We start from the raw sequence: 24,825 nt of genomic DNA on the forward strand, positions 1-24,825 counted from the left end.
TTTGTCTTCCTCGGTCTTGTTAGCATTATGGCACGAGCCTGTGTAGCGATATATATATACACACGCCAAGCGAGCGAAGCGGGAATTAGGCTATAGTGCAGGTCGAGATTGATGGATGTCGAGAAGAAGATTCATGACAGATGGGTGTCAAAAGAAGCGCTGGGGGAACAAAGATTCAACCTAAAATAAATCATTAAAATGGCAAACGTTGATGATCACATCTGGATGGGCTGATACCTGGCTCAGCTCTGCGTATAAAAAATAACTAAACACTCGTGACAACAGCTTGACGGCTTCTTGCAACGCAACCGGCACCGCTGTTGTTATACACGGGACCCTTGTGTTTCTGGGAGTCTGGACTTGAAGAAAACAAAATGGGAACAAGCTATTTGGTGCACGTGTAGGTGTGACAACTGTCTTCAGATGTTGATACAGCAGGACTGTGTCATTGATGTACCAAAAACACACGCACGCACAAGCGCACGCACGCACACAGATGCAGCCACCTACAGTTAACTTGTAAGCTTGTGGATCTGCTAATTTGATGCTTTTGTGGCGTTGTAGTGCATTGGTTCTCAACCCTTTTCACATCGAGGTCCATTATTTATTCGTCATTTGAGCCACGGAACCACCATCTGATGACATTTAGCCTCTCAGACCCAAAACGATAGAATGTTTTGTTATCGCTGGATAAGATTTTGTCCGCAATAGGAGAGATAACAGGCAAACGTTGATCTCTCTCTCTCTCTCTCTCTCTCTCTCTCTCTGTGTAATTAGCAGGCAACAGTGCAACACTATCTCTCTCTCTCTCTCTGTTTCTGGCACAACAGCACCACTTTTGCCCCTACTGGTACTCTAAACATTGGGACACAGTCACATAGTCCCATATAGTCCCATAGGGACATTGCTGTTCCTTGGAGTGGTTGCACCACTCAAAAACACATTGAAACATATGGAGAGGTTTCTACTCGGCGACAACGGCGATTATTCTTCCTTGCAGATGTGTTACAGATGTGTTACAGAGGTTTGGCCGATATACAGTATCTGCCATTGTGTTGGCATCTCTATCGGCAATTATGCAGCTCATGTGTCCTGGTGTTTTATACCTTTTAGATCTGAGAACAGATTCTATAATGTCTTCTAAATCATGACAGTTTTCTGAAAAACCTATGTTTCTGTGTCAGTCTATTTCATGTCAAGGACCCGTATGTAATTGGCCCCAGACCCCAATCTCAAAATATGATTACTAGCTTGTAGATCTGCTATTTTTCAATAGCTAAAGTAATGCTTAAAACACCAAAATGGGTTCCCGTCCTGTTTGGGTTGACCTAACCATCCCACAGGGACCTCCTGGAACCCCTTCAAGGACCCCCGGGTGGTCCTGGAGTCCACGGTGAGAGCCACTGGCCTCAATAACTATCAATCCATTGCCCCAAATTCATAATAATGTGGTCTGCCTGAGAGATATATAGGAAAACACCCCCCGATTTTAGGGCTAAGAATGTAGGCCAAATCTCTCTCTCTCTCTCATGGGGTTTTTCATGGCTGAGATGAAGAGCACCCCTCAACCACCTGTACCTCTCAATAGACACAGCAGGAGGGGGGGGGGGGGTAAATTATCCAGCTTGATGAGCTACATCATTAGCGCGTTCTGTCGCTGTGCTGCTCGGTGCCTGGCTGTGTTGTGCTACGCTATACGCTGCTAACATCTGGCCTTTGGTCTGAATAGACCGAGAACCTGTTCTGCAGGAAGTCGCCGTGCGGTTGGACGATTGGTATTCATACAGCCCCGGTTGGTCCTAGATCAAAGGGATAGAAAATTTGGGTTGTTTTGGCTAGATTTACTGGGGTTTTACTGTGGCTGGATGACAGTGGATAAAGGACAGTGAGGCGTAGAAAGAGAAAGTGGGAGAAACATAACCCCCCCCCCCGAAACGCACTATACTACAAGGGCACAGAAGGCCTATTCATAGCGACCGCATATACACTCGTATCGCTATCTCGGGCTTCATGCCTCGCTATTGATCCGGCATCATGGGTCCCGTGTGGTGCGCGGCGGGGCGCTCCGCCCACAGCGCGCTCTCTTCTTATAGCAACACTCATCACTAGTGTCTGTCACGGCAGTGTCACTCTTAAATCAATAGCCATCTCAGACTCATCGTCCCCGGCTCACTTGCTTTCACAGAGGCGCAGTGACTTGAGAACAGCACCTCCCATGCAGCGCGCCGTCCTGTGTCCACAGCACCGTGCCTATCTCTCTCTCCGCTAGCTTGGGTTTCTTCAATGGGTGCCATTTTCTTCTTCACCGTACCTCCCCACCATGCACACCCACCACCACATTCCTCTTTCTGCCTGAGTCTCCATTAGAGATGGGGGGCAGAGAGAGGGGGGGGGGAGGGGGGGGGGGAGGGGAACACCACACACACACACGCGCGCACACACACACACACACACACACACACAGTCAGGTGCTTTCACCTGCAGCCAGGGGAGGGAGGGAGTTGGAAAGGTGGGGGGGATGCGATGCATATAGTTCAACGGCGACACTGGATCTGTTCCGTCTGCCAGACATGTCCCAAGCCCCCCCCCCCCCCCCCCCCCCCTCCCATCTCCCACTTCCACCTCCAGCCTCTGCTTATAGTGCCCCATCTCTCGCTCGAGCTGAGCGTCTTTTATTCCTGGGATACCAGCTGCTGCCGGTAAGGGGATAGGTTGCACACAAAAAAACAGACAAGACAGACACACACACGCACACGCACACACACAAAAGGAGTCATGTTTAGACCATTGCGCGCATGCAGGCACACACAGACCCAGACAGAGATGCAGAAACACAGTGAGACGTGGTGGATTGATGCCGCGGGCGGGGGTGGGGTGGGGGCTGATCGAAGGAGAACAGGTACCAGCTGTGTGGTAAACGTACCCGCACGACCTCTCGTCAACCTCCGATTAAGGGACAGGTAATGAAAAAGAAAAAAAAGAGAGAAGAATCTGACTTCCAATAATTTCCCCCGTCTTCACAAAGAAGCTCATTGTTAGCCCGTGTCCAGTCTGTAACCTGAACACAGCGAGATGTTTTTCTCTCCGTCTCTCTCTCCTCTCTCCTGCTTTATTCAATAATGGGAACAGCTTGCAGCTACGAGAGGACAAAACCAGGCCAAATTGAAGCGTACATCATGAGCTCCCTCCTCTCCCACTTACTTCCGCTGATGTCTTCCTCGCATTATTTTTTACTTATTGGGCCGAAATTACCAGAGGGAACAAACAAGCTGCGCCGCTAATTGTGTTTTTGCCAGTGCCACAACCCCCTCCCCGCCACCCCCCTGCCCCTTAACCCATTCAGACCCGAGAACGGATTCTAAAAATGTCTTTTAAATCATAACAGGGAAACCTATGTTTCTATGACATAGAAACATAGGTTTTCCTGTGGTTCAAAGTGTTTCATGCCCCAAAAACGATATGTAATTGGTCGCCGACTCCCATCTGAAAATAATATGTTGTTCAAGGGACTCCCCCCAGAAGCAAAGATTCGCTGTGAAAGAATATATATTCAAAGATTTGCGTCACGTTTTCACGATTTTTCAAAAATAGCAGACCGACAAGCTTCTTGATCTGCTATTTTTCAATAAGCTAAAGTATAACGTAACGCTGAAAACACCAAAAAGAGGTTCCCGTCCTGACTGGGTTAACAAAGTGGCACTTCAAACGACACAGGGGACGATGCGCTCTGAGACAAACTGACGCCATTATTACATTTCAACATGATGTTCCCCAAAATGGCCGCCTCGGCCCAGGTCGCTCGACCAGGGGGTAATGAGATCTAATGGGGCTTGTTGCCAAAATGGCGGGTTCAGAGCACGCTGGAGGAGCGACCCCCGCACTCTGCTTTTCGTCTTTATCGGTGAAAGGCGAGGAGAGGCGGGAGGAAGTGTTCGCTAAGTGCAGAGGTTCCCAAAGTGGGGTCCGGGGACCCCTAGGGGTCCTTCAGAGAGTTTCAAGGGGTCCCCAGCTAAATGATAATTAGGAACCAAATGGACCCTTATGGGTCTGTAACTCTGAGAGTGTACAAATGTACACATTTGTACACTCTCAGACTTAACCCATTTTGGGCGGGAACCCCTTTTTGTGTTTTAAACATTAAAACACCAAAAGTATAATAATTTAGCTATTGAAAAATAGCAGATCTTCAAGCTCATAGCTTGTAGGTCTGCTATTTTTGAAAAATCGTAAAAATGTGGCGCACATTTTTGAATATATATTCTTTCAAAGTGAATGTTTTTAACTCAGGTCTAAATGGGTTAAACTAACTTTGATTTTACAATATAAATTGGGGTCCCAGAGATTCATTCCCATTCAATGGGGGCCCGTATAGACTAATGCATGTCAAATCTGGGGGTCCTTGAAATTAAAATGGTTGAGAATCACTGCTAGAGCCGTAAAAGTCTTCTCTAATGGTGGATCCTCAATTGGCATATCATATTTTCAGATGGGGGGTCCGCAAGCTAATGGGTATAATTTTGGGGGTCCTTGACATGAAACCGTCTGGGAACCACTGCGCTAAGTGTACTCGGGACAAGTGCCTGGCAGGAGGGGGACTATATATATATATATTTCTCACGGGGGATTAGCACGTGCATATCGCCGGCATCAGACACCGCCACCGGGGCAGTCTACCGAGGCGGGGGGTCCTTATCCAAGGGCCTATCTTTGGCAACGCTGCCCCTGATCCCACCCTCTCTACAGCTCAGGAGATGGGAGGGACTATATGCCATGTGTGTGCGTGTGCCACTATAGGCCGTGTGAGTGTGCATACTATAGTGAGCGTACATTTGTGTGTGTGTGTGTGTGTGTCCATGCGTATAACCACTAACCAGCAGGATTCTAATCCGGGTGGTTAACCACACGTGCACACACGCACACGCACACACCTTGGCCAAGGTCGATATTAACCTTCCGGTCTTTAAGCATACTGTACTGTACTGTACTGTACTGTATGTATTTGGTTAAAATGGGTAAGGTTTAAAAAAAGGCAAAAGCATGCTCTGTTGCACTGGCCTAAAAGTGGGTCCTTTAAAACTGCTTCAACTTCTGAGAATGTGTTTGGTTCATTAGCCACCAGATGGCCTACGTTGTATGTATGTATGTATGTATGTATGTATGTATGTATGTATGTATGTATGTATGTATGTATGTATGTATGTATGTATGTATGTATGTATGTATGTATGTATGTATGTATGTATGTATGTATGTATGTATGTATGTATGTATGTATGTATGTATGTATGTGTACACACGTGACATTTTGTCTGCATGTCCCTAACGACAGCAAAGCGAGTGGGCACTTGCTTTGCCGTCGTTAGGGGACATGGCTGCCTTTTCACAGGCTCCAGCCATGCAAATGTTGACACGTTGACAAAATGCAAACACTTGCAGCACACACACTCACGCACGCGCACACACACACACACACACACACACACACACACACACACACACACACACACACACACACACACACACACACACACAGAGAAGCGTGCGTGCACCTTGACCTTGACAATTCACACATGTACAGTATACTGTACAAGGTGCTCAATCACTCCAAACCAAGACCCAGCATCTTCCCGCCCTCTGTTTTCTACCTTGTGCAGTCGGCCTCTTTTTGATGTTCCCTCGTCAGTCTCATCATTCTGTGAGACGCACATCTCTGGGAGCCGTGGCCAAACCCTCCGCTGTCTTAGAGGAATGGAGGTCAGGGACGGATTAACCCCCAGTAATATTTGAAGGGCCCCCATAGCGCGCATGTTTTTCTGTTTTTATCAGCCAATGAAGGGCCCCAGGAGCCCTTTTCAGGGCGTCAAACCTAGTACCTTACGGTCTAATTTCCCCGAAGGGCCCCTGAGAGCCAAGGGCCCCTGGGCCACGGCCCCACTGGCCCAATGGATAATTTGTCCCTGATGGAGGTGTCCTTTACCCAGAAGCCATATTGACACTATAGTTGTTTAATATACTCCAGTGTTGTTCCAGTGTTGCCACCAGTGATAATAATTAAGGTTGTGTCCCCCTCAGGACAAACAGAGTCAGGGTTCATGTTGACTCACGGTTCTGTTACCCTTAATTGGAGCAGTGTCCTAATTAGTATCATTGGTAACACCTGTGAAGAAAGTAACATTTGCACAACTGAATGTATTTGCGTCAGAGTGCAGGCAGCTGTCAGTGCTGTGGATAAAGGTCTACTCAGAAAGACAGCTCTCCCCCCTTCCCTTCCCGCTCTTCCCCTGTCAAGAGGCATTTCATTTTGGCATTTCTTCCCCATTGTGTTTTTCACTTAAGCACCAGGGGGGGTGCGGGGGTCGTGGAGAAGTGAGCCCATGTATGGGAATCTTCTGCACGTACATTTCAATATTAATTTGGACCGGCACCTCGGCAGCTCTCCGCCCTCCTCCTCCTCCTCCTCCTCACCCCCGCCACCAAAACCCTGTGCTTCCTAATCTCCTGCCGCATATCTTCATTATCTGAAAGTGTGCTTTCATCTTAATTCCATTTTCATCCATCAAACGTCAGGGAGGTTTGACCTTGCTCGATCTCAGCGAAGATAGCGAAGGCAGGGGAGAGGGAGCGAAGGCAGGGGAGAGGGAGCGAAGGCAGGGGAGAGGGAGCGGGCGAGCAAGAGTGACAGAGACGGAGCTGGGAGAGAGAGGGAGGGAGGGAGGGAGGGAGGGAGGGGGGAGGCAGGCAGAGGAGAGAGAGGTATGAGGAGATAAGGGGCCGAAGGGAGATGATGAACGAGGATGGAGAGACAATGTTGGTGGTGGTGGTGAGGTGTATGACGGAGGGAAAGGCAAATGAAAGAAATGACTTCCAAGCCAACTTTTGAGTGTGCGTGCGTGTGTGCGTGTGTGTGTGTGTGCGTGCGTGCATGCGTGTGTGTGTGCGTGTGTGTGTGGTCTCTCTCCAAGTAATACAATGCATAATTGTGCACGCTTCCTACCTCCCTCATCATCACTTTTCTTTCCTTCTCTCTCTCTCTCTCTCTCTCTCTCTCTCTCTCTCTCTCTCTCTCTCTCTCTCTCTCTCTCTCTCTCTCTGTGTGATCCCTCACTCACCCGCTGTCTTATCACTGTGACTTCATTGGGTCTGACATGAGTGTTTTAATTACTCATTTGTAATAATTGTTTTCATAATGGCGTGGACTGTAATCGTGACTTGTGCGTTTCGTGTCGGGACCAGGTGGCACATTGCGATCGCGCGCGCGCATGTGTGCGTGCGTGTGTGTGTGTGTGTGTAATTTGTAATGTTGTGTGTGAACTGGCCTCTGGCACATTGGTGCAGACAACCTCCCCCTAGTGGCGCAATCCTGAATGAGTGAATGATGCATGAAATTATATCTGAGCACACTCAATGCAAGTACGTGCTTCTGTGTGTGTGTGTGTGTGTGTGTGTGCGCGCGCAACGCACACGCACACGTACACACACGACAAAGTCAGACAGACACACTTGCGTGTATGCCCGCCCAGGCATGCGAACAGTACACACACAATCGTCACACACGCATGCACGCCGACACGCACACAAACAAACACATCCTCGCACATCTATTTAACCTACATCAGTGAAACATGTCTGCATTAACATACGCAAATAGAACAGCTCATTATTGGATAAGCCGGATATGCTCCCTAACCCCTCTCTCTCTCTCTCTCTCTCTCTCTCTCTCTCTCTGTGTGTGTGTGTGTCTCTCTCTCTCTCTGTCTCTCTCTCTCTCTCTCTCTCTCTCTCTCTCTCTCTCTCTCTCTCTCTCTCTGTGTGTGTGTGTCTCTCTCTCTCTCTCTCTCTCTCTCTCTCTCTCTCTCTCTCTCTCTCTATCTCTCTCTCTGTGTGTGTGTGTGTGTGTGTGTGTGTGTGTGTGTGTGTGTGTCTCTCTCTCTCTCTCTCTCTCTCTCTCTGTCTCTCTCTATCTTTGCGTCTGTCTCTCTCTGTGTCTCTATCTGTCTTTCTCTGACTCTCTCTGTCTCTCTATCTGTCTGTTTGTCTGTCTCTCAATCTCTCTCTCTGTCTGTCTCTCTCTCTTTGCGTCTGTGTCTCTGTCTCTCTCTGTGTGTCTATCTGTCTGTCTCTGTCTCTCTCTGTCTCTATCTGTCTGTTTGTCTTCCTCTCAATCTCTCTCTCTCTCTCTCTCTCTCTCTCTCTCTCTCTCTCCTGTGTGGTTGGTGTCCCTGAGCCTATAAATGTGGGTTATCTGTCATCATTGACACCGGATGGAAAATAAAGAGCCATTTATCAGCCTTATTAAAGCCTCGTCTCTCTCTCTCTCTCTCTCTCTCTCTCTCTCTCTCTCTCTCTCTCTCTCTGTGGCCGTGGTGGCCAGCGGTCTCCTCTGACGTGGTGTCATGGACCGTGGCGCTGCTGCCACATGTCACAACATGCTAAGGCGAAGCCGCCACGTAGAGGCATGTCACCACGCGCTGACAGTGGTATAGGCCTCGCTGCCTGCCTTCCGTGATGGATTCCTACAGACACACACACACACACACACACACACACACACCCCTCCCCCATACCAGTGTCTGAGCGAAGCGCTGGTGACTGAATGACATCTGACATGAAATGACAAAAGCCATCAGACATGACATGAGAGGACACACACACACACTCTCACACACACACACACACACACACACACACACACACACACACACACACACACACACACACACACACACACACGATTCACTTGCATGCATGAGCACCCACCTGTGCGGTGCCTACAGTATGTAGGGGCGGACGGGCACTCTCCGATTGTGTGACTGCGCACGCACGTGCACGCACGCACGCACGTGCACACGCACGCGCGCACTTATAGTGACAGGACCGCCATTCAGTCGTCGGGGTTGGGCCAAACGAGGGCTAATGTAAACAAAGTAGGGAAGGCGATAGCGGGGATTTGTATATGCCGAGGCCGTGTAAGGCACACCGGGGCCGGCCGGGGCCGGTCAGTTGACACACTGGTCCCTCAGTCTCTACCCCCGTGCGTGCGTGCGTTCGTTCGTGCATGCGTTCGTGCATGCGTGCGTGTGTGCGTGCGTGCACGCTCATCTCGGGCACCTGCATGCAAGCGCGTCTAACGTGTCCAGCCCTCAGAGAAGGCCCCATTCATTCATAATGAGAAGGATGTAACATAGTATTATTCTTTATTAAGGGCCAGGGACACCGAAAACCGCACGAGAATGTGGAGTGGAAATACCTCCCATGTCTGCGACCCGGCGACGAGCTCCTTCACGGCTCCTTCATTTCATCTCTTTTTCTATCTCACGTTACGCTACTTTATTTTCTTCTTTTTTTCTCTCTTTCTCTCTCAACCTTCATACTCCATGGCTATATGTTGTTATTGGCCCTTTATATTCTATGCCGGCAAAACACATTGGAATCCCCATAAAGGATGTGTTCGACAGACTGGAAGCTAATCCCACTGACACTTGAAAACATCCCCCCCTCCCCTCCCCTCCCCCCAACCCACCCCCCGCCCGCACCCCCCACTCCACTCCTCTTTTGCCTTGCAGAGCAGGTCAGGGGGTTCGGGGGCTAAAGCTTTTTGAAGACGCTAAAATGCGTCCCCTTAAGAATAGTATCTCTGTTACACCAGTGGCCTAATCCGCCATTTGAAGGGCAATTAAAAGTTTAGCCCAGACTTTAAGAAAGTAACCATGTGTGATTTTTCTTCCCACCCCCCCTTTTCATTCTTTCTTCTCTTTTTCCTTTCCTTTTTTCTTCTTCTCCTCCTTCTTCTCCGTCTTCTCTTTACCCCGAGTGTGTCTCTGCTGGACGCGTGGGCTAGCATGCTAATGGGAAACATGGCCGCCGTTCCACTGGAGCCCCTCCATGATGCTCGCTGCACACAGAGAGACACACACACACACACACACACACACACACACACACACACACACACACACACACACACACACACACACACACACACACACGCCCATGATGCTCGCTGCAGGGACACATGGTGGGAGAGAACTGAAGGAGAAGATGAAGGGAGAAAGAATGAGGAGATTACTCTCTCTCTCTCTCTCTCTCTCTCTCTCTCGCACGCGCGCGCGCTCGGTGTTGAGTTCATCGACCAAAACTATGACGAAAAATGTTCGTCGACTGTATTTTTTTCGCTGACGAAAACGAATTGGAAACTAAGTGAAAACTAAGCTATGATGACTAAAACTATAAGACTATGTATATTGACAATTTCATCAACAAATAGGGACTATAGGGACTATAGTGGACGACTATAGTGGACAAGAGATCCAATATAAGTAAAAGACACTTGGTTGCATGCTATGAAAATAGCCGATCTACAAGCTCACAACGTGTCGCGGTGCGACGGCGTTTTGTCGACATTTAGTCGACTAAAACTAGACTAACACCGAAGCATTTCAGATGACTAAAATGTGACCAAAACTAAATGAAAACTATTCTAAACACTATGACTAAAACTAAAATCTAAATTTGCCGTCAAAAACAACACCGCTCTCACGGTCTCTCTCCCTCTCTCTCTCTCTCTCTCTCTCTCCCTCTCCCTTCCTCCTTGAGGGATGATGAGGATTCATCCCATTGCACTGGGCCACGGGGGGAGAAGTTCTTAAAATGAACCCTGCAGGGTGATATAAGACTTATATGGCTTAAAACATTATACTTGCCCTCTATAACTACATTTTAAAATGTAAAACACATCTTCTTCACTTTAACTATAGTTAATATTTTAATCCTAAGGCGGGCGCTATGTTGCAGTGTCTGGCGCATGCTCGTGATGTCACTCGTCTCGTTGACTTGTCGTCAACAAATAGCATAGCGATATCGTGTCTCCTGTCTGTTCAGCCTTTAGAGTAGCGTTTGAGTGGTTTGGCCGAGCGCAGACAGAGTTTAATTGCTGCTCCATGGTGGTGGACTAGGACAAGACTGAGCTTGGTGCTGCTGGTGGGTGGTGGACACTAGACAGCAAGTGAGAACCGGGAAGACACCGGCTACCAGCCAAGGTTCAAGGTTCAAGGATCTTTATTATTTGTCTCCAGAGGAAGAAATTTGTCTTAGACAAAGGGCCCGCATAAGCGTAGCCCTTATGCCCATGTCGCCGCAGTGCAGCACCAAAAGCCAGGAGCCTGAGGCTGCCTGCGGGTTGACCAGTAGTAGTAGGCTACCAGCCAGGAGCCTGAGGGTTGACCAGTAGTAGTAGGCTACCAGCCAGGAGCCTGAGGGTGCCTGCTGGTTGACTAGTAGTAGTAGGCTACCAGCCAGGAGCCTGAGGTTTGACCAGTAGTAGTAGGCTACCAGCCAGGAGCCTGAGGGTTGACCAGTAGTAGTAGGCTACCAGCCAGGAGCCTGAGGGTTGACCAGTAGTAGTAGGCTACCATCCAGGAGCCTGAGGTTTGACCAGTAGTAGTAGGCTACCAGCCAGGAGCCTGAGGGTTGACCAGTAGTAGTAGGCTACCAGCCAGGAGCCTGAGGGTTGACCAGTAGTAGTAGGCTACCATCCAGGAGCCTGAGGGTTGACCAGTAGTAGTAGGCTACCAGCCAGGAGCCTGAGGTTTGACCATTAGTAGTAGGCTACCAGCCAGGAGCCTGAGGTTTGACCAGTAGTAGTAGGCTACCATCCAGGAGCCTGAGGGTTGACCAGTAGTAGTAGGCTACCATCCAGGAGCCTGAGGGTTGACCAGTAGTAGTAGGCTACCAGCCAGGAGCCTGAGGTTTGACCAGTAGTAGTAGGCTACCAGCCAGGAGCCTGAGGTTTGACCAGTAGTAGTAGGCTACCAGCCAGGAGCCTGAGGTTTGACCAGTAGTAGTAGGCTACCAGCCAGGAGCCTGAGGTTTGACCATTAGTAGTAGGCTACCATCCAGGAGCCTGAGGGTTGACCAGTAGTAGTAGGCTACCAGCCAGGAGCCTGAGGTTTGACCAGTAGTAGTAGGCTACCAGCCAGGAGCCTGAGGGTTGACCAGTAGTAGTAGGCTACCAGCCAGGAGCCTGAGGTTTGACCAGTAGTAGTAGGCTACCAGCCAGGAGCCTGAGGTTTGACCAGTAGTAGTAGGCTACCAGCCAGGAGCCTGAGGGTTGACCAGTAGTAGTAGGCTACCAGCCAGGAGCCTGAGGGTTGACCAGTAGTAGTAGGCTACCAGCCAGGAGCCTGAGGTTTGACCAGTAGTAGTAGGCTACCAGCCAGGAGCCTGAGGGTTGACCAGTAGTAGTAGGCTACCAGCCAGGAGCCTGAGGGTTGACCAGTAGTAGTAGGCTACCAGCCAGGAGCCTGCGGTTTGACCAGTAGTAGTAGGCTACCAGCCAGGAGCCTGAGGGTTGACCAGTAGTAGTAGGCTACCAGCCAGGAGCCTGAGGTTTGACCAGTAGTAGTAGGCTACCAGCCAGGAGCCTGAGGGTTGACCAGTAGTAGTAGGCTACCAGCCAGGAGCCTGAGGGTTGACCAGTAGTAGTAGGCTACCAGCCAGGAGCCTGAGGTTTGACCAGTAGTAGTAGGCTACCAGCCAGGAGCCTGAGGGTTGCCCATTAGTAGTAGGCTACCAGCCAGGAGCCTGAGGGTTGACCAGTAGTAGTAGGCTACCAGCCAGGAGCCTGAGGGTTGACCAGTAGTAGTAGGCTACCAGCCAGGAGCCTGAGGGTTGACCAGTAGTAGTAGGCTACCAGCCAGGAGCCTGAGGGTTGACCAGTAGTAGTAGGCTACCAGCCAGGAGCCTGAGGGTTGACCAGTAGTAGTAGGCTACCAGCCAGGAGCCTGAGGTTTGACCAGTAGTAGTAGGCTACCAGCCAGGAGCCTGAGGTTTGACCAGTAGTAGTAGGCTACCAGCCAGGAGCCTGAGGGTTGACCAGTAGTAGTAGGCTACCAGCCAGGAGCCTGAGGGTTGACCAGTAGTAGTAGGCTACCAGCCAGGAGCCTGAGGGTTGACCAGTAGTAGTAGGCTACCAGCCAGGAGCCTGAGGGTTGACCAGTAGTAGTAGGCTACCAGCCAGGAGCCTGAGGGTTGACCAGTAGTAGTAGGCTACCAGCCAGGAGCCTGAGGTTTGACCAGTAGTAGTAGGCTACCAGCCAGGAGCCTGAGGTTTGACCAGTAGTAGTAGGCTACCAGCCAGGAGCCTGAGGTTTGACCAGTAGTAGTAGGCTACCAGCCAGGAGCCTGAGGTTTGACCAGTAGTAGTAGGCTACCAGCCAGGAGCCTGAGGGTTGACCAGTAGTAGTAGGCTACCAGCCAGGAGCCTGAGGTTTGACCAGTAGTAGTAGGCTACCAGCCAGGAGCCTGAGGGTTGACCAGTAGTAGTAGGCTACCAGCCAGGAGCCTGAGGAGCGCATCTTTCGTCTGCAGTGCTTGCGGTTCTCACTCGATGTCCTTGTGAGGAAAAATATTAGCCACGGCATCTCGTTTTATAGGCTCGTCCTATAGTCCACCACCATGTAGCAGCAATGTCTCTGTCTGTGCCGCGCTCGGCCAAACGACTCAAACCCTAATCTAAAAAGGCTGAACAGACACGCTATCGCTATGCTATTTGTTGGAGAGTGAGAGAAACAAACACCCAAATTACCCAGTAGTGCATTGCAACGTAGATGAGGCCTTTCTAGTCCTTTTTATGAGTATTCCATTTCAAATCGCGCTGGATAAATAAAGCGACTGTTTAGTGGCTCAATTACATATATATTTGTGGGGTCCTTGACATGAAATAGTTTGAGAACCACTGACATAGAAACATAAGGTTTTTCCAGAAAACTGTCATGATTGAGAAGACATTTTGTAGTAGAATCTGGTCTCGGTTCTAAAGTGCTTAAACAGCAGGGGGAGAAAAAGATACTGATTAGTCAGACATGTTTTTTTTTTCTTTTTCGCTTTGCCACTAGCCTGCTATAGGATTGTGTTAAATGCTTTGCTGCTCACAGAGCCATGGTGACTATATTTATTTATATTGAGATGTTTCCACTCTTAAACGAGGGCGATATGGAAGGTCAACGGTGTCCCACCGGGAGAGCCACGTCAGTGGACGTACTAGTGTTCAAGGACAACCAATCGATCAGTTGGATAATAACGAGCGTGCCGTACGTGGGCGCGCATGTGTGGGCACATTTGCGTGTGTGCGCATGCATGCGTGCGTGTGTGTATGAGTGTGTGTGCGTGTACGTGTGTGTTTGTGTGCGTGCGTGTGCGATGGGGGTTGTATCCATCATAACTTTTTTAAAGAAACAATAACAACGAGATTCAACAACCGGTGATGGTTGTCATCATCGTCCAACTCGGCACACCTGTGTGTATTGCTTGATCTCCACGCAGGTGTGTGGATCGGTGAGTTCTTTTGAAGTGGACGGCTTTGGCGTGGAAGTCGATCCATCATTACACACGCACAACTCCGTTGTACTTTTAGATCCATTACGGCGAGGCTCCGTGACCCCAGAGGTCACAGAGTTTTTTTTTTTTTTGTAAAGAGTTTGGTCAAGTGATAGATCGGCTGCCCGCTCACGTCTGACTGCGCTTCTGAAAGCCTGCAGGGGAAACAAAAACAAAGACAAACACACACACTTGCGTCTCTCTCTTTTGACTGCATGGGCAGTTAAGTTTCCTTCAACCCCCCCTCCCACCCACTCTTCATCTTTTCTGATGTTGTGGGTGTTGTTTGGAGGGGGGGAAAAAATCGTTCAACCCCTCCTTCCTCCTTGTCTGGCTGTTTTGCTGGGAAAGTGTCCCCGGTGGAGGAGTTGAAGGGAAAATAACAAAACAAGTGAGGGAATGCAGAGAGTTGAAGATAAGAGCACTGGAGCTTGACGGGCTGGGCCCCAAAAAGCTAACATTCAAACTTCCAACATGACACCTGAAACCCCCGTGACCCCCATGTCCCCCCCTCCCTCGCTCTCTCCTTCCCTTCCTACATGAACTCCAACATGACACCTGAAACCCCCATGACCCCCATGTCCCCCTCCCTCCCACCCTCCCTTCCTACATGTCCGTCCAAGCGCAGCCCACTCTACCACCCTCACCTCAGGGTGACTCTGAAGCAGTGTTTGATTTTGACAGCAAATTTTGATTATTTTCTTTTGTCATAGTTCCTTGAATAGTTTGCATTTAGTTTTAGTCACATTTCAGTCGACTAAATCTGCAGTCGCTGTAGTCGACTAAAATGTGTTTTGGCGGTGCCTTGACGCCGTCATAATGATGATTTTACACTTGCTGAAAATAGCCGATCTACAAGCTCACAACACGTCACGCTGCGACGCGTGGTGAGCTTGTAGATCTGATATTTTCAGCATGCAACGAAGTGTAATATTACTTATGTCCTCATATACTTGCCATGATGAAGACTCTTTTTGAGTAGAAACATGTTGGCTTATTTTAACTTTTCTAAGTAAAGTACATTTATTTTTATCCACCCTCTCCTCATTTTTTTTTTACATTTTGAGTGATCGCCGCCTTTTCTGTAGTATTCCAGTCCCACTGATCCTTGAAGCACCAGAACCTACTTTACATTATTAGTTTTTTTGCACCTGGTTGATTTTCTTTTTGTCGTAAAATGACTTATACTGGATCTCTTGTCCACTAGTCCCTTCCTATAACATTTTAGTCTAGTTTTAGTCATCATAGCTTATAGTTTTCATTTGGTTTCCATTTAGTTTTCGTCTGTGAAAAAAGGCAGTCGACGGATAGTATTAGTCGAAAATCAACACTGCTCCTCATGTCACCCCAAAGATCAGAGAGTGCAGGGGCTGAAATCCCCTAAGAGGGCTCTCAACGCGTCGCGGTGCGACGCGTTGTGAGCTTGTAGATCTGCTATTTTCGGGGCGCAACCCTGCACTCTTTATCTACTGGAGATACGGTGTATATGTACGACTGGGATTTCGAAAAAAATTAGTTCAGGAGACTTCGGGAAAAAAAACCTATTCTCCTGAATGCTGCCTTTCGGTATGACATACCGTACAATAGAAAGGAGAGGAGGGCATTTGCCTTTCTTTCACCATAGTACGGTAAATGCTGCATTCGTGGTCTGGAGAGGGCAGTTGTTTTACAGACGGGTATAAGCGCCCTTAATTGACGTCTATGTGTGCCTTCATGAGCTCTGGCTGCATACATGCATCTCTATCCAAAATGGTCGTCTCAGGTTAGGCCCGGAGGCTAGTAATTAAGTGTAATCGAGTACCACCCAAATAGAACCTGACCCCGTCCCCGATCAGATTCCGATTGATTTCCACTCAGACGTTTCACCTTGAGGGCATTGGTCTCATTTGTTACGGGAACAACCGTGTCGTTATCTCGCCATCGTTTTTAATTCAATAATTGAAGGCGATGCGATTGTAAGCCTTAATGAGGCCCGGGTCGCCCTGCTGCGTACGAGCTATGCTAACGCAGCGCCGCGCCGTATACCTCACGGCGTGGCCGTATAGCAGCGGCAAAATCGGCAACGTGTAAATAAGCGAGGCGTTGCGCGGCTATTTAGGCGGTTGCTATGCGCTGTGTCTCTGATGGTGGTGGTGGTGTTATCGCAGGTCACTGTACGGCTGGCCATTAAAAATGAATCATGGGGCTTCGTAATTACAGACTGGCAATCATCACCACACTTATGTGTAATTCTCAAGTCTCTCTCTCTCTCTCTCTCTCTCTCTCTCTCTCTCTCTCTCTCTCTCTCTCTCTCCGTGCCTCTTTCTTTGGCTAGTTCTCTCTCCTATACTCACTTAACTCCTTTATCCTTACCTCCATCACTCTCTCACACATACCTTCTTCTCTTCCAGACCTTTTTTTATTCTTTCTTTCTTTCTTTCTTTCTTTTCTTTCTTTGCTTGGCTGCAATAAGACACAGGCCCCGTAGTCTTAATGTTTGCGTCTGTCGCCCCTGAGTGCCGCCTCGGCCACAATTTTCCCGTCACAGTTTCCCGGTATAGTGTGGGGGGGGTCAGTGCCGTCCGACACAGGTGAAATGTCGCTTTCCAGCTGAAATTACACACATGGCCGTGTTTGCTGCCCCCTCCCCTCCCCTCCCGTTCTCCACCTCAGACCCAGCATCCATCCATTCTGCTTTTCTTCTCCCATCTACGAGCGAGAGAGAAAGTGGGTCTAATTGCAAATGTAGTCATCCAGAGAGAGAGAGGTGGGCTCCAAACAAAACTCCTATTCATGGACGAATAAACAAGCTTGGAAACACATTGCGCCGAGACATGTCGTGAGTTGCTTTAGATCATGCATGGGCAACTGTCGGCCCTCAACTTCATTTAATGCGGGTTAAAATCAGAATACTGATATATTATTGAGTTCAGCTGTTATACAATTCCAATCATGCAAACATGACCCGCTTTAATTACTTCAGTCTATCTTAGTAGCTTAATGACTGTAGTAGGCTATTCAAATGTTATTGTCTTTTTGTGTGTTTGGATTTAGTTTGTTAAGTAAGTTAACGTAACTATAACTAAGTGCATTTGAAATTAAATAAAAATGTTACATTTCAAGATTCCAATTAAAAAATGACAAAAGAATGTTCAGGATTTCATTTCAAATATAGCAAAAATAGCCGATCTACAAGCTCAAAACGCGTCGCACTGCGACACGTTTTGAGCTTGTAGATCGGCTATTTTTGCTACAATAGTAATATGTGATGTGGCCCTCTGGAACAAATGTGGGAATATAGTGGCCTTCTCCGTTGTCAAAGTTGCTCAGCCCTGCTATAGATCTTGCTATTTTCACCAAATGAACACCTATATCTTGGCAGAATGTTCTGCCAAGAGTAGTAGCGCTATAGGGTTTGGTTCACAAAGCCTGGCTTGATTGAACCAAGCAGTCCTGACTCCTGACAGGCCCCTCGGCGCATTCAACTTCAACTTCAAAGTACTTTATTTTTTCCTTTCCAAAACTTCTTTTGTGAGGTGAGACAACAAGAAATCACAATTTATCAAGTACAAAAATGCTACAAAAAAAGGATAGTCAAACATTTGAAAAGAGAAAATAAAAAAGGCCTACTACTTAGAGGTCCACTTCACCACTTTTCAACCTATCTGCATATAATAGGTCCTCACTAATAATCATGATAAAATGGCACCATTTTCTTCCTACTCTGTCTGTCTCATATACAGTAGGAGGGCTGTGGGCAGTTCAGAAACCCGTCCACCAGTGACATCATCGTTAGGCAGTTTTTAAACAAATCAACCAATGAGTTTACTATAGTCCATCAGGTGGGGAGGGAGGGGTCTGTTGTTAGATAGTCGACGGGGGGGGGGTTGGGCATTCAGCAGTCAGTAAGGAGTGGGGGGGGGGGGTTCAGAGGAAATGAAAAACCCAAATCCAAGGGGTGGCACATTGTTGACGCTGCAGTGACGCCCGTTCTGTTGTGGTTGGCCTCAGGCTGGACATGTGTTTTCCCTTCAGCGTCCAGGAAATAGGCAAACCGTTTGGGGGCTTTATAATATACTCAGACGCCGCTCCCAGTTAAACCCCCGTGACTCATTTAGGCCTGTTCGGTTATGCCTCGGCCCGACGGGGAGGACTTTATCTCACCCCCATATAGCTGTCCACGGTGTGCTTTCCATCACGGACGGACAGACGGACGGGGGCCTAGAAGTTAAGGTAGAGGGGACCCAACATGCATGGTATGGGACCTGCATCTGGTAGACATCAAGCTGAGTATGAACGTCTACCATGTAATGAAAACCACACAGGAGTGAAGCATGATGATGGCAAAGCTGTCGGGACAGCTATAGGTCACATGCACGGGGGGGGGTGGGGGGGTGGGGGTCAGAGATGTGTGTGTGTGAGTGCGTGCGTGTGCGCGCTAACGCTGCGATGATTGGCAGCTCAGGGAACTGGCGGGGGCAGGGGGGTCAGGAAGGGGCAGCAAGAGGAGGCCATTACCTGGTCAGGGTTAATGAAAGTGTCGGGGCTCTGGGAAAGGACCGGCCCCGTCCCGCTGAGGAAAGGTCGCCATCCCCCCCCCCTACGTGTCACGATGCCGAGGAGTGGGTGTGGCTGTCAGTCACGTCGCGGCCCGCGCGCCATCGTGTATATACCGTCGCTCATTAATGCTAACGGTGTCTGTTGGGATAGCCCCAAGGTCCAGTACTATAACCTCCACGGTGTGTGTGTGTGTGTGTGTGTGTGTGTGTGTGTGTGTGTGTGTGTGTGTGTGTGTGTGTGTGTGTGTGTGTGTGTGTGTGTGTGTGTGTGTGTGTGTGTGTGTGTGTGTGTGTGTGTGTGTGTGTGTGTGCGCGCGTGTGTACATGTGAACTTGTTTTACTATACTTGAGGGCCTATAATGCTCCCACTATAGAATGTCAGAAACAGACCATTTTCATGGGTCCTCACGAGGGAAATTGTTGTTTTATGCTATTGCTTACGCAACAGGCTACTTGCGTTGGAGTAAGGGTTAGGGATGGAGTTCTGCCAGTGTCATTCACATGAGAAAATATCTTATCCACAGATAGATATTAGATTATTTTCAGCTTTAGGGACACGAAAAAAAAATGGCAAAGAATTGTTAAAATGGCAATCCTATAAAATCGCCGTCATAAAACGTAGATGTCCTCACTAATATAGCAATCCAAACCTGTGTGTGTGTGTGTGTGTGTAAGGCAATCATGTGTCAGACGGAATTGTGGTCAGTTTTGGCCGTCGGTTCGGCCAGGGCGGTTGGTTTGACAGCTCTGACAGGTCGGACAGGTTTCTTCGCACACTGAAAAGTGAAGCCATGATCTTCACGTGGTATGCAACACAAATAATATTTTCTCAGAAAATATGAGCGTTGAGGAGAAGGGGGGGGGGGGGGGGGGGGGGGGGGGGGTTGGGGGGAAGAAAGAAGAAGAACAATTTGGCATGGAACAATGTCTTTTTTTAATTTATCGTGCTCAAAAGACACAGAAAGGGAAGGGAACGGAGGTCACTCTGCAGACGGTTCTGGCATCTATAAACCGAGAGCCCCCTGCGGCCATCTCTGCGTGAACTCCATTTCGGGTCTGCAAACAAATTAGCTTTTTTCCCCCCCACCACCCACCTCTTTCTTTCTTTATTCCATTTTGACCTGAGATCAGATTCTAAAAATGTCTTCTACATCCTGACAGTTTTCTGAAAAAGCTATGTTTCTATGTCAAGTCGCTCTTTGATTTTTCAAAAAATAGCAGACCTACAAGCTCGTAGCGCGCCACTCGGTGGCGCGCTATGAGCTTGTAGATCTGCTATTTTTCAATAGCTAAAGCATAACATAATGCTAACACCAAAAGGGGTTCCCGCCCAGAATGGGTTATTTCCATCTATCTGCTTCTCCCTGTAGTGGGGGGGAAAAGGGGAATGCAGGTGAACAGAATCTATTTGTTCATTTGTGACTTTTTTTCCTTTTTTCTTTCTCTTTCTCTCCCGGCTTTTCTCTGCTCTCGCCCAAACTCAATTTCCCTTCAGTGTACGAGCGCTCGAGTGTTGCTTTTCTTCTCAACGCTTCTTACCAGCAATTCATTAGGCAGCAGTCAAGGAGTCAAGGAGCATAGAGGCCCTGGTTTGTGGCTCGCCGTACGCCGTCGCTCCGCGCGCCCAAAATAGGCAATTCACAAGCTCACATGGTATCCCACGGCGCGACACGCCGTGAGCTTGTGAATTGCCTAATTTTTTCTTATTCTTTTTTTGGTATGCGACACTGTGCTGTACAACAAAGCCCAAATTAGACACGACACGCCACTACACCTCAACTAGCCATCGTAATTTGTATCGCTTCATTTTAACACACATGTTATTAGCCTTGGGATTTGCAATCACCACATCAAACAATTGAGACAATTGAGACTAAACAAACAAACCAACATACTCCCCTCCCCCCCAAATAAATAAAGAAATACATTTGTTTTGATATTCAAACATCTACTTCAAGTGTTATTCCGCTGATAGAAACGGTTCCCCTGCTAGGCCCCCCGCTTTAATTATGCAACAAATGTTTGACTATCCAAGTGAAATTCATATGAATATTTATGTCAATTCATTTGTTGTGTTGATTGTAATTACATGGAAACATGATTTATTGCCAAGATTGCTGCGTTAGCCAGGCAGCCAACCAGAGAAAGAGGAACCCAGGGTGGGAAATAAATAAATGCAATTTTTCGGCGCACAGTGAGAAGGACAGTTTTTTTTTCTTTTCCTCTTTCTCCTCCCAGTGACTTGTGGGAAGTTTCATGATCAAAAGGATAATCTAACACAGTGTCTGTCTGGCAGAGATTCAGAGGCACTGCAGCACGACACAATAACCAAGAGGCTGGCCTTTTAGAAGATGACCTGTCACCCACTTGCTCGGGATGTCATTTGTGCGTGCGTGCGTGTTTGTGTGTGGTCTTTTTTTGTTTTTTTAATTGGCTTTTTCTGCCTTTATTGTGTGTGTGTGTGTGTGTGTGTGTGTGTGTGTGTGTGTGTGTGTGTGTGTGTGTGTGTGTGTGTGTGTGTGTGTGTGTGTGTGTGTGTGTGTGTGTGTGTGTGTGTGTGTGTGTGTGTGTGTGTGTGTGTGTGTGTGTTTTTTCTTTTTTTGTTACTTTGTTTTTATTTCAGTTTGGGCAACTTCACATAATTCTAACATACATATTTCTTACAACTGCTTTTTTCCTCGCAACCTCAGCTGTTTCACACTTTCATAGAATATATATATACTCATACACACAGTGTTTTGTTTTTTTAATATCTTTTTTTGGCTTTTTCTGCCTTTATTGATAGGTTGAAAGTAGACCGACAACTAGGAAATGGGGAGAGAGATGGGAGGGGGGGGGGGGGGGGGACACGCATTCGGCAAATGGCCGTCGGGATCAGGACCCGCGGCACGCCGTCAGGCTGGCTCAGCAGCCTAGGTGCCCAGACTGTTGAGCTAACCGTCCGGGGGTGTGTCTGTGTGTGTGTGTTTTTGAGATGTTGTTGTTGCGGTGTGTTGCTCACGTCCGCATATACGTATATACGCCTCCGATAATCTTCTTGGACCTATCGGTCACACGTGTCGGAGTGAACTAAAACATTCATGCAAAGTTGAAGGTTTCTGCCCCGACACAGCAGCCATGACCTTAAAGCTGGAACTCTACTGTAACTACTGTTGATGGCAGTGTACATTTGAGCCTGTCGTACAGAGACGACGGCGGGAGTAACGGAATAGAGAGAGGTCGGAGAGAGAGAGTCAAGAAAACCGAGAGTTCTTGAGTAATGGGCCTGTTGTGTTCTGTTTAATATTCCCCATGATCGACGGAGGTGGCACGCAAGATGGAAGGGGGGGGTGAGAGAGAGAGGGGGAGAGAGAGAGAGAGAGGGGGTGAGAGAGAGAGAGGGGGTGAGAGAGAGAGAAAGAGAGAGAGAGAGAGAGAAGAACAAAGTGGAGGCCTTGTGAAGATGTCCGGCGAGGAGCACATGCATAGAAACGACGCGACGCGCGGCAGAGAGAGAGGGGGGGCGGGTGGGGTTGTGGGCGCCGTGGCTGCGCGTGTTTGTATCTAATTAATGAACACCATTAGCTATTCGTTATGCCATTTATTCTGGTAATGACCGAGCACGGTCTTTTCATTCCTCGCGCCACACGCTTCCTCCTCCTCCTCGTCCTCCTCTTCCCCCGTTGTCTCTCTCTGTACCATTACCTTTCTGCGGCTTGGCCACGCAGGCAGGATGGAGAGAGGGAGGGAAGGGGGAGATAGGGAGCAAAAAATAGAGAGTAAAGGAGACAAGGACGGAGAGTGGAAACCATCCTTTCCAACGTGGAAGGCAAGGCAAGGATGAGGCTAGAGATTAGAGCGAGGGAGACCTTACATTGTAGCTGTAATGACATGCTCTGTCACTGCTTAACTCAGCCCCGCTGGTCAATAACACCTTGACAAGCGCAGGAACCAATTGCTTAACGAGGAAAATCTGCGCATGTGTGCGTGTGTGTGCGCACACCGGGGCGTGTGCGTTTGTGTGTGTATACCTGTGTTGATTTCGTCGACTAATGCTATGATGAAAAATGTCCGTCGACTGCCTTTTCTCACTGACGAAAACTAAATGGAAACTAAATGAAAACTAAGCTATGATGACTAAAACCGAGACTAAATATATTGTCAATTTCGTCATCCAGTATGAGTAAAAGACACAAGACATTTTACACTTGGTTGCATGCTGAATATAGCCGATCTACAAGCTCACGCTGCGACGCGTTGTGAGCTTGTAGATCGGCTATTTTCAGCAAGTGTAAAATCAGGCATCAAGCCAAAATACATTTCAGTCAACAAAATCAACTGTGGATTTAGTCGACTATAAATTTAGTTGATTTAGTCTGTTCGGTTCGTGCCTCAGTACAGTCCACTGAGTCCAGTATATATAATGCCTGTGCGTGCGTGCCTGTCTGTCCTTGCGCGCCCAGTCGGCGGCGCTCCCCTTCCCTCCCGTGCTCTGTCATGGCCTCCCACCGGGGGACGCAGCTCCATCACCTTGTCCTCTTTCATCAGTGTGAAACAGGTAAACAGGTTGGCATGGAGGACGTGTTGTATAGCGCCCAGGATTACATTAGATAATTGACACTTTGGTGGAAAGAATGGGTTGCAAAATCGTGGGATAATAAAATCACACCCGTGAGAAATGTTCCATCTTTAGACCCATTATTGACCTTATATGCCGACCTTGAAACATAAGTTACGTCACCAATAATAGTGGTCCCTTATTGGCCCGACATACCGACAGCCGATCTGACACACATGACGTAAATTCTCCATTCATAGTCCATGGCATTTTATGTTTGTGTTCAGACAGAATCTACACTATAGCTGCTTATAGGAGGGGGCTATAGCGCCCCTCAAAAAATCTAGAGGAAAAAATACAAATAAACTGCTCCAGTAGAAGAGCTCTTATTAGCCAAAACAACAAACACACACACACGCACGTGAGTATAGGAAGGAAAGTCCCCGTCTTGACCCCGGACCTTCCCCCGTTTTGGTTCTCTCTCTTGTATAGCCGTTCCGCCGGGTGACCTTCTCGGTGGTGAGCCAGCCCCAGGACCCCCACAACCAGCAGGGATCGCTGCAGAGCTGCTACGACAGCGGCCTGGACGAGTCGGAGACGCCCAGCAGCAAGAGCTCGTCGGGGGGACCCCGGCTGGGCGCGCTGCCCCTGCCCGAGGACAGCTACGAGAGGACTACGCCGGATGGCAGTGTCGGTGAGGCAGAGCACATGGAAAATGGTAGGGGCTTAAAGAAAAAAAACAACATGGAGATTATATAAGATAATTTAATCATGATAACACATATACGGCACAAAACGCGGGAAACGCAAGGGCAGCACACACAGTTACACAAACACACACGCGCTGCGATCCTCAGTGCTAATTTAAATACGTTAATTTCCACTCCAGCTGACTGAGGATTTTTACAGTGCACAGCACACAGACATGCAGTCACACACGCGCTCACACACACACACACCACACACACACGCGTGCAGTCGGCATGAGAAACTGCCGACTGCATCCAAGGTAGTGAAGCACATCGGAGCATAGATAGTGACTAATCTATTGCACACAAACTATACTTTTTTGTTTTGTTCTTGCATTGTTATTTTCAGATTTAGGGGTAGGTAGTAGGGCTTTAGTCGATGCGTATAGTTGGTTTGAAAGCAGTCCTCCGTGGTGGAGTCGGGGCCCATATGCTGTATAGCCGAGACGTTTCACTTTTTTAATTTGCCGGGGCGTTGAGTGGGATTTGATTAAAACGGCCGCTGAGGAGATACGGTACACGTGCTCGAGGGCTTGAATCGTGATGACGAGGCGTGTGGGATTGATTGAAAGTCTCCGGGTTTGGTTTGAAAGACCTGGGGTAATTTCATCAAAGCTTTTAAGAGAGA

The 24,825-nt window shown here is 48.5% G+C and overlaps 1 protein-coding gene across 1 annotated transcript in view; it reads left to right on the forward strand.

The window, feature by feature from the left end:
- The window catches only part of pcdh7b (protocadherin 7b), a gene marked incomplete at its 5' end in the record, with an annotated part of 135,683 nt that overhangs the window by 52,191 nt on the left and 58,667 nt on the right, over positions 1–24,825 (forward strand). The window contains 2 exon segments of the mRNA XM_079491219.1: positions 23,941–24,069; positions 24,071–24,166. Coding sequence (XP_079347345.1) covers positions 23,941–24,069; positions 24,071–24,166 — 225 coding nt within the window.

The sequence above is a fragment of the Electrona antarctica genome (genome assembly GCF_951216825.1).
Source record: "Electrona antarctica genome assembly, chromosome: 21".
NCBI classification, from domain to species: domain Eukaryota; kingdom Metazoa; phylum Chordata; class Actinopteri; order Myctophiformes; family Myctophidae; genus Electrona; species Electrona antarctica.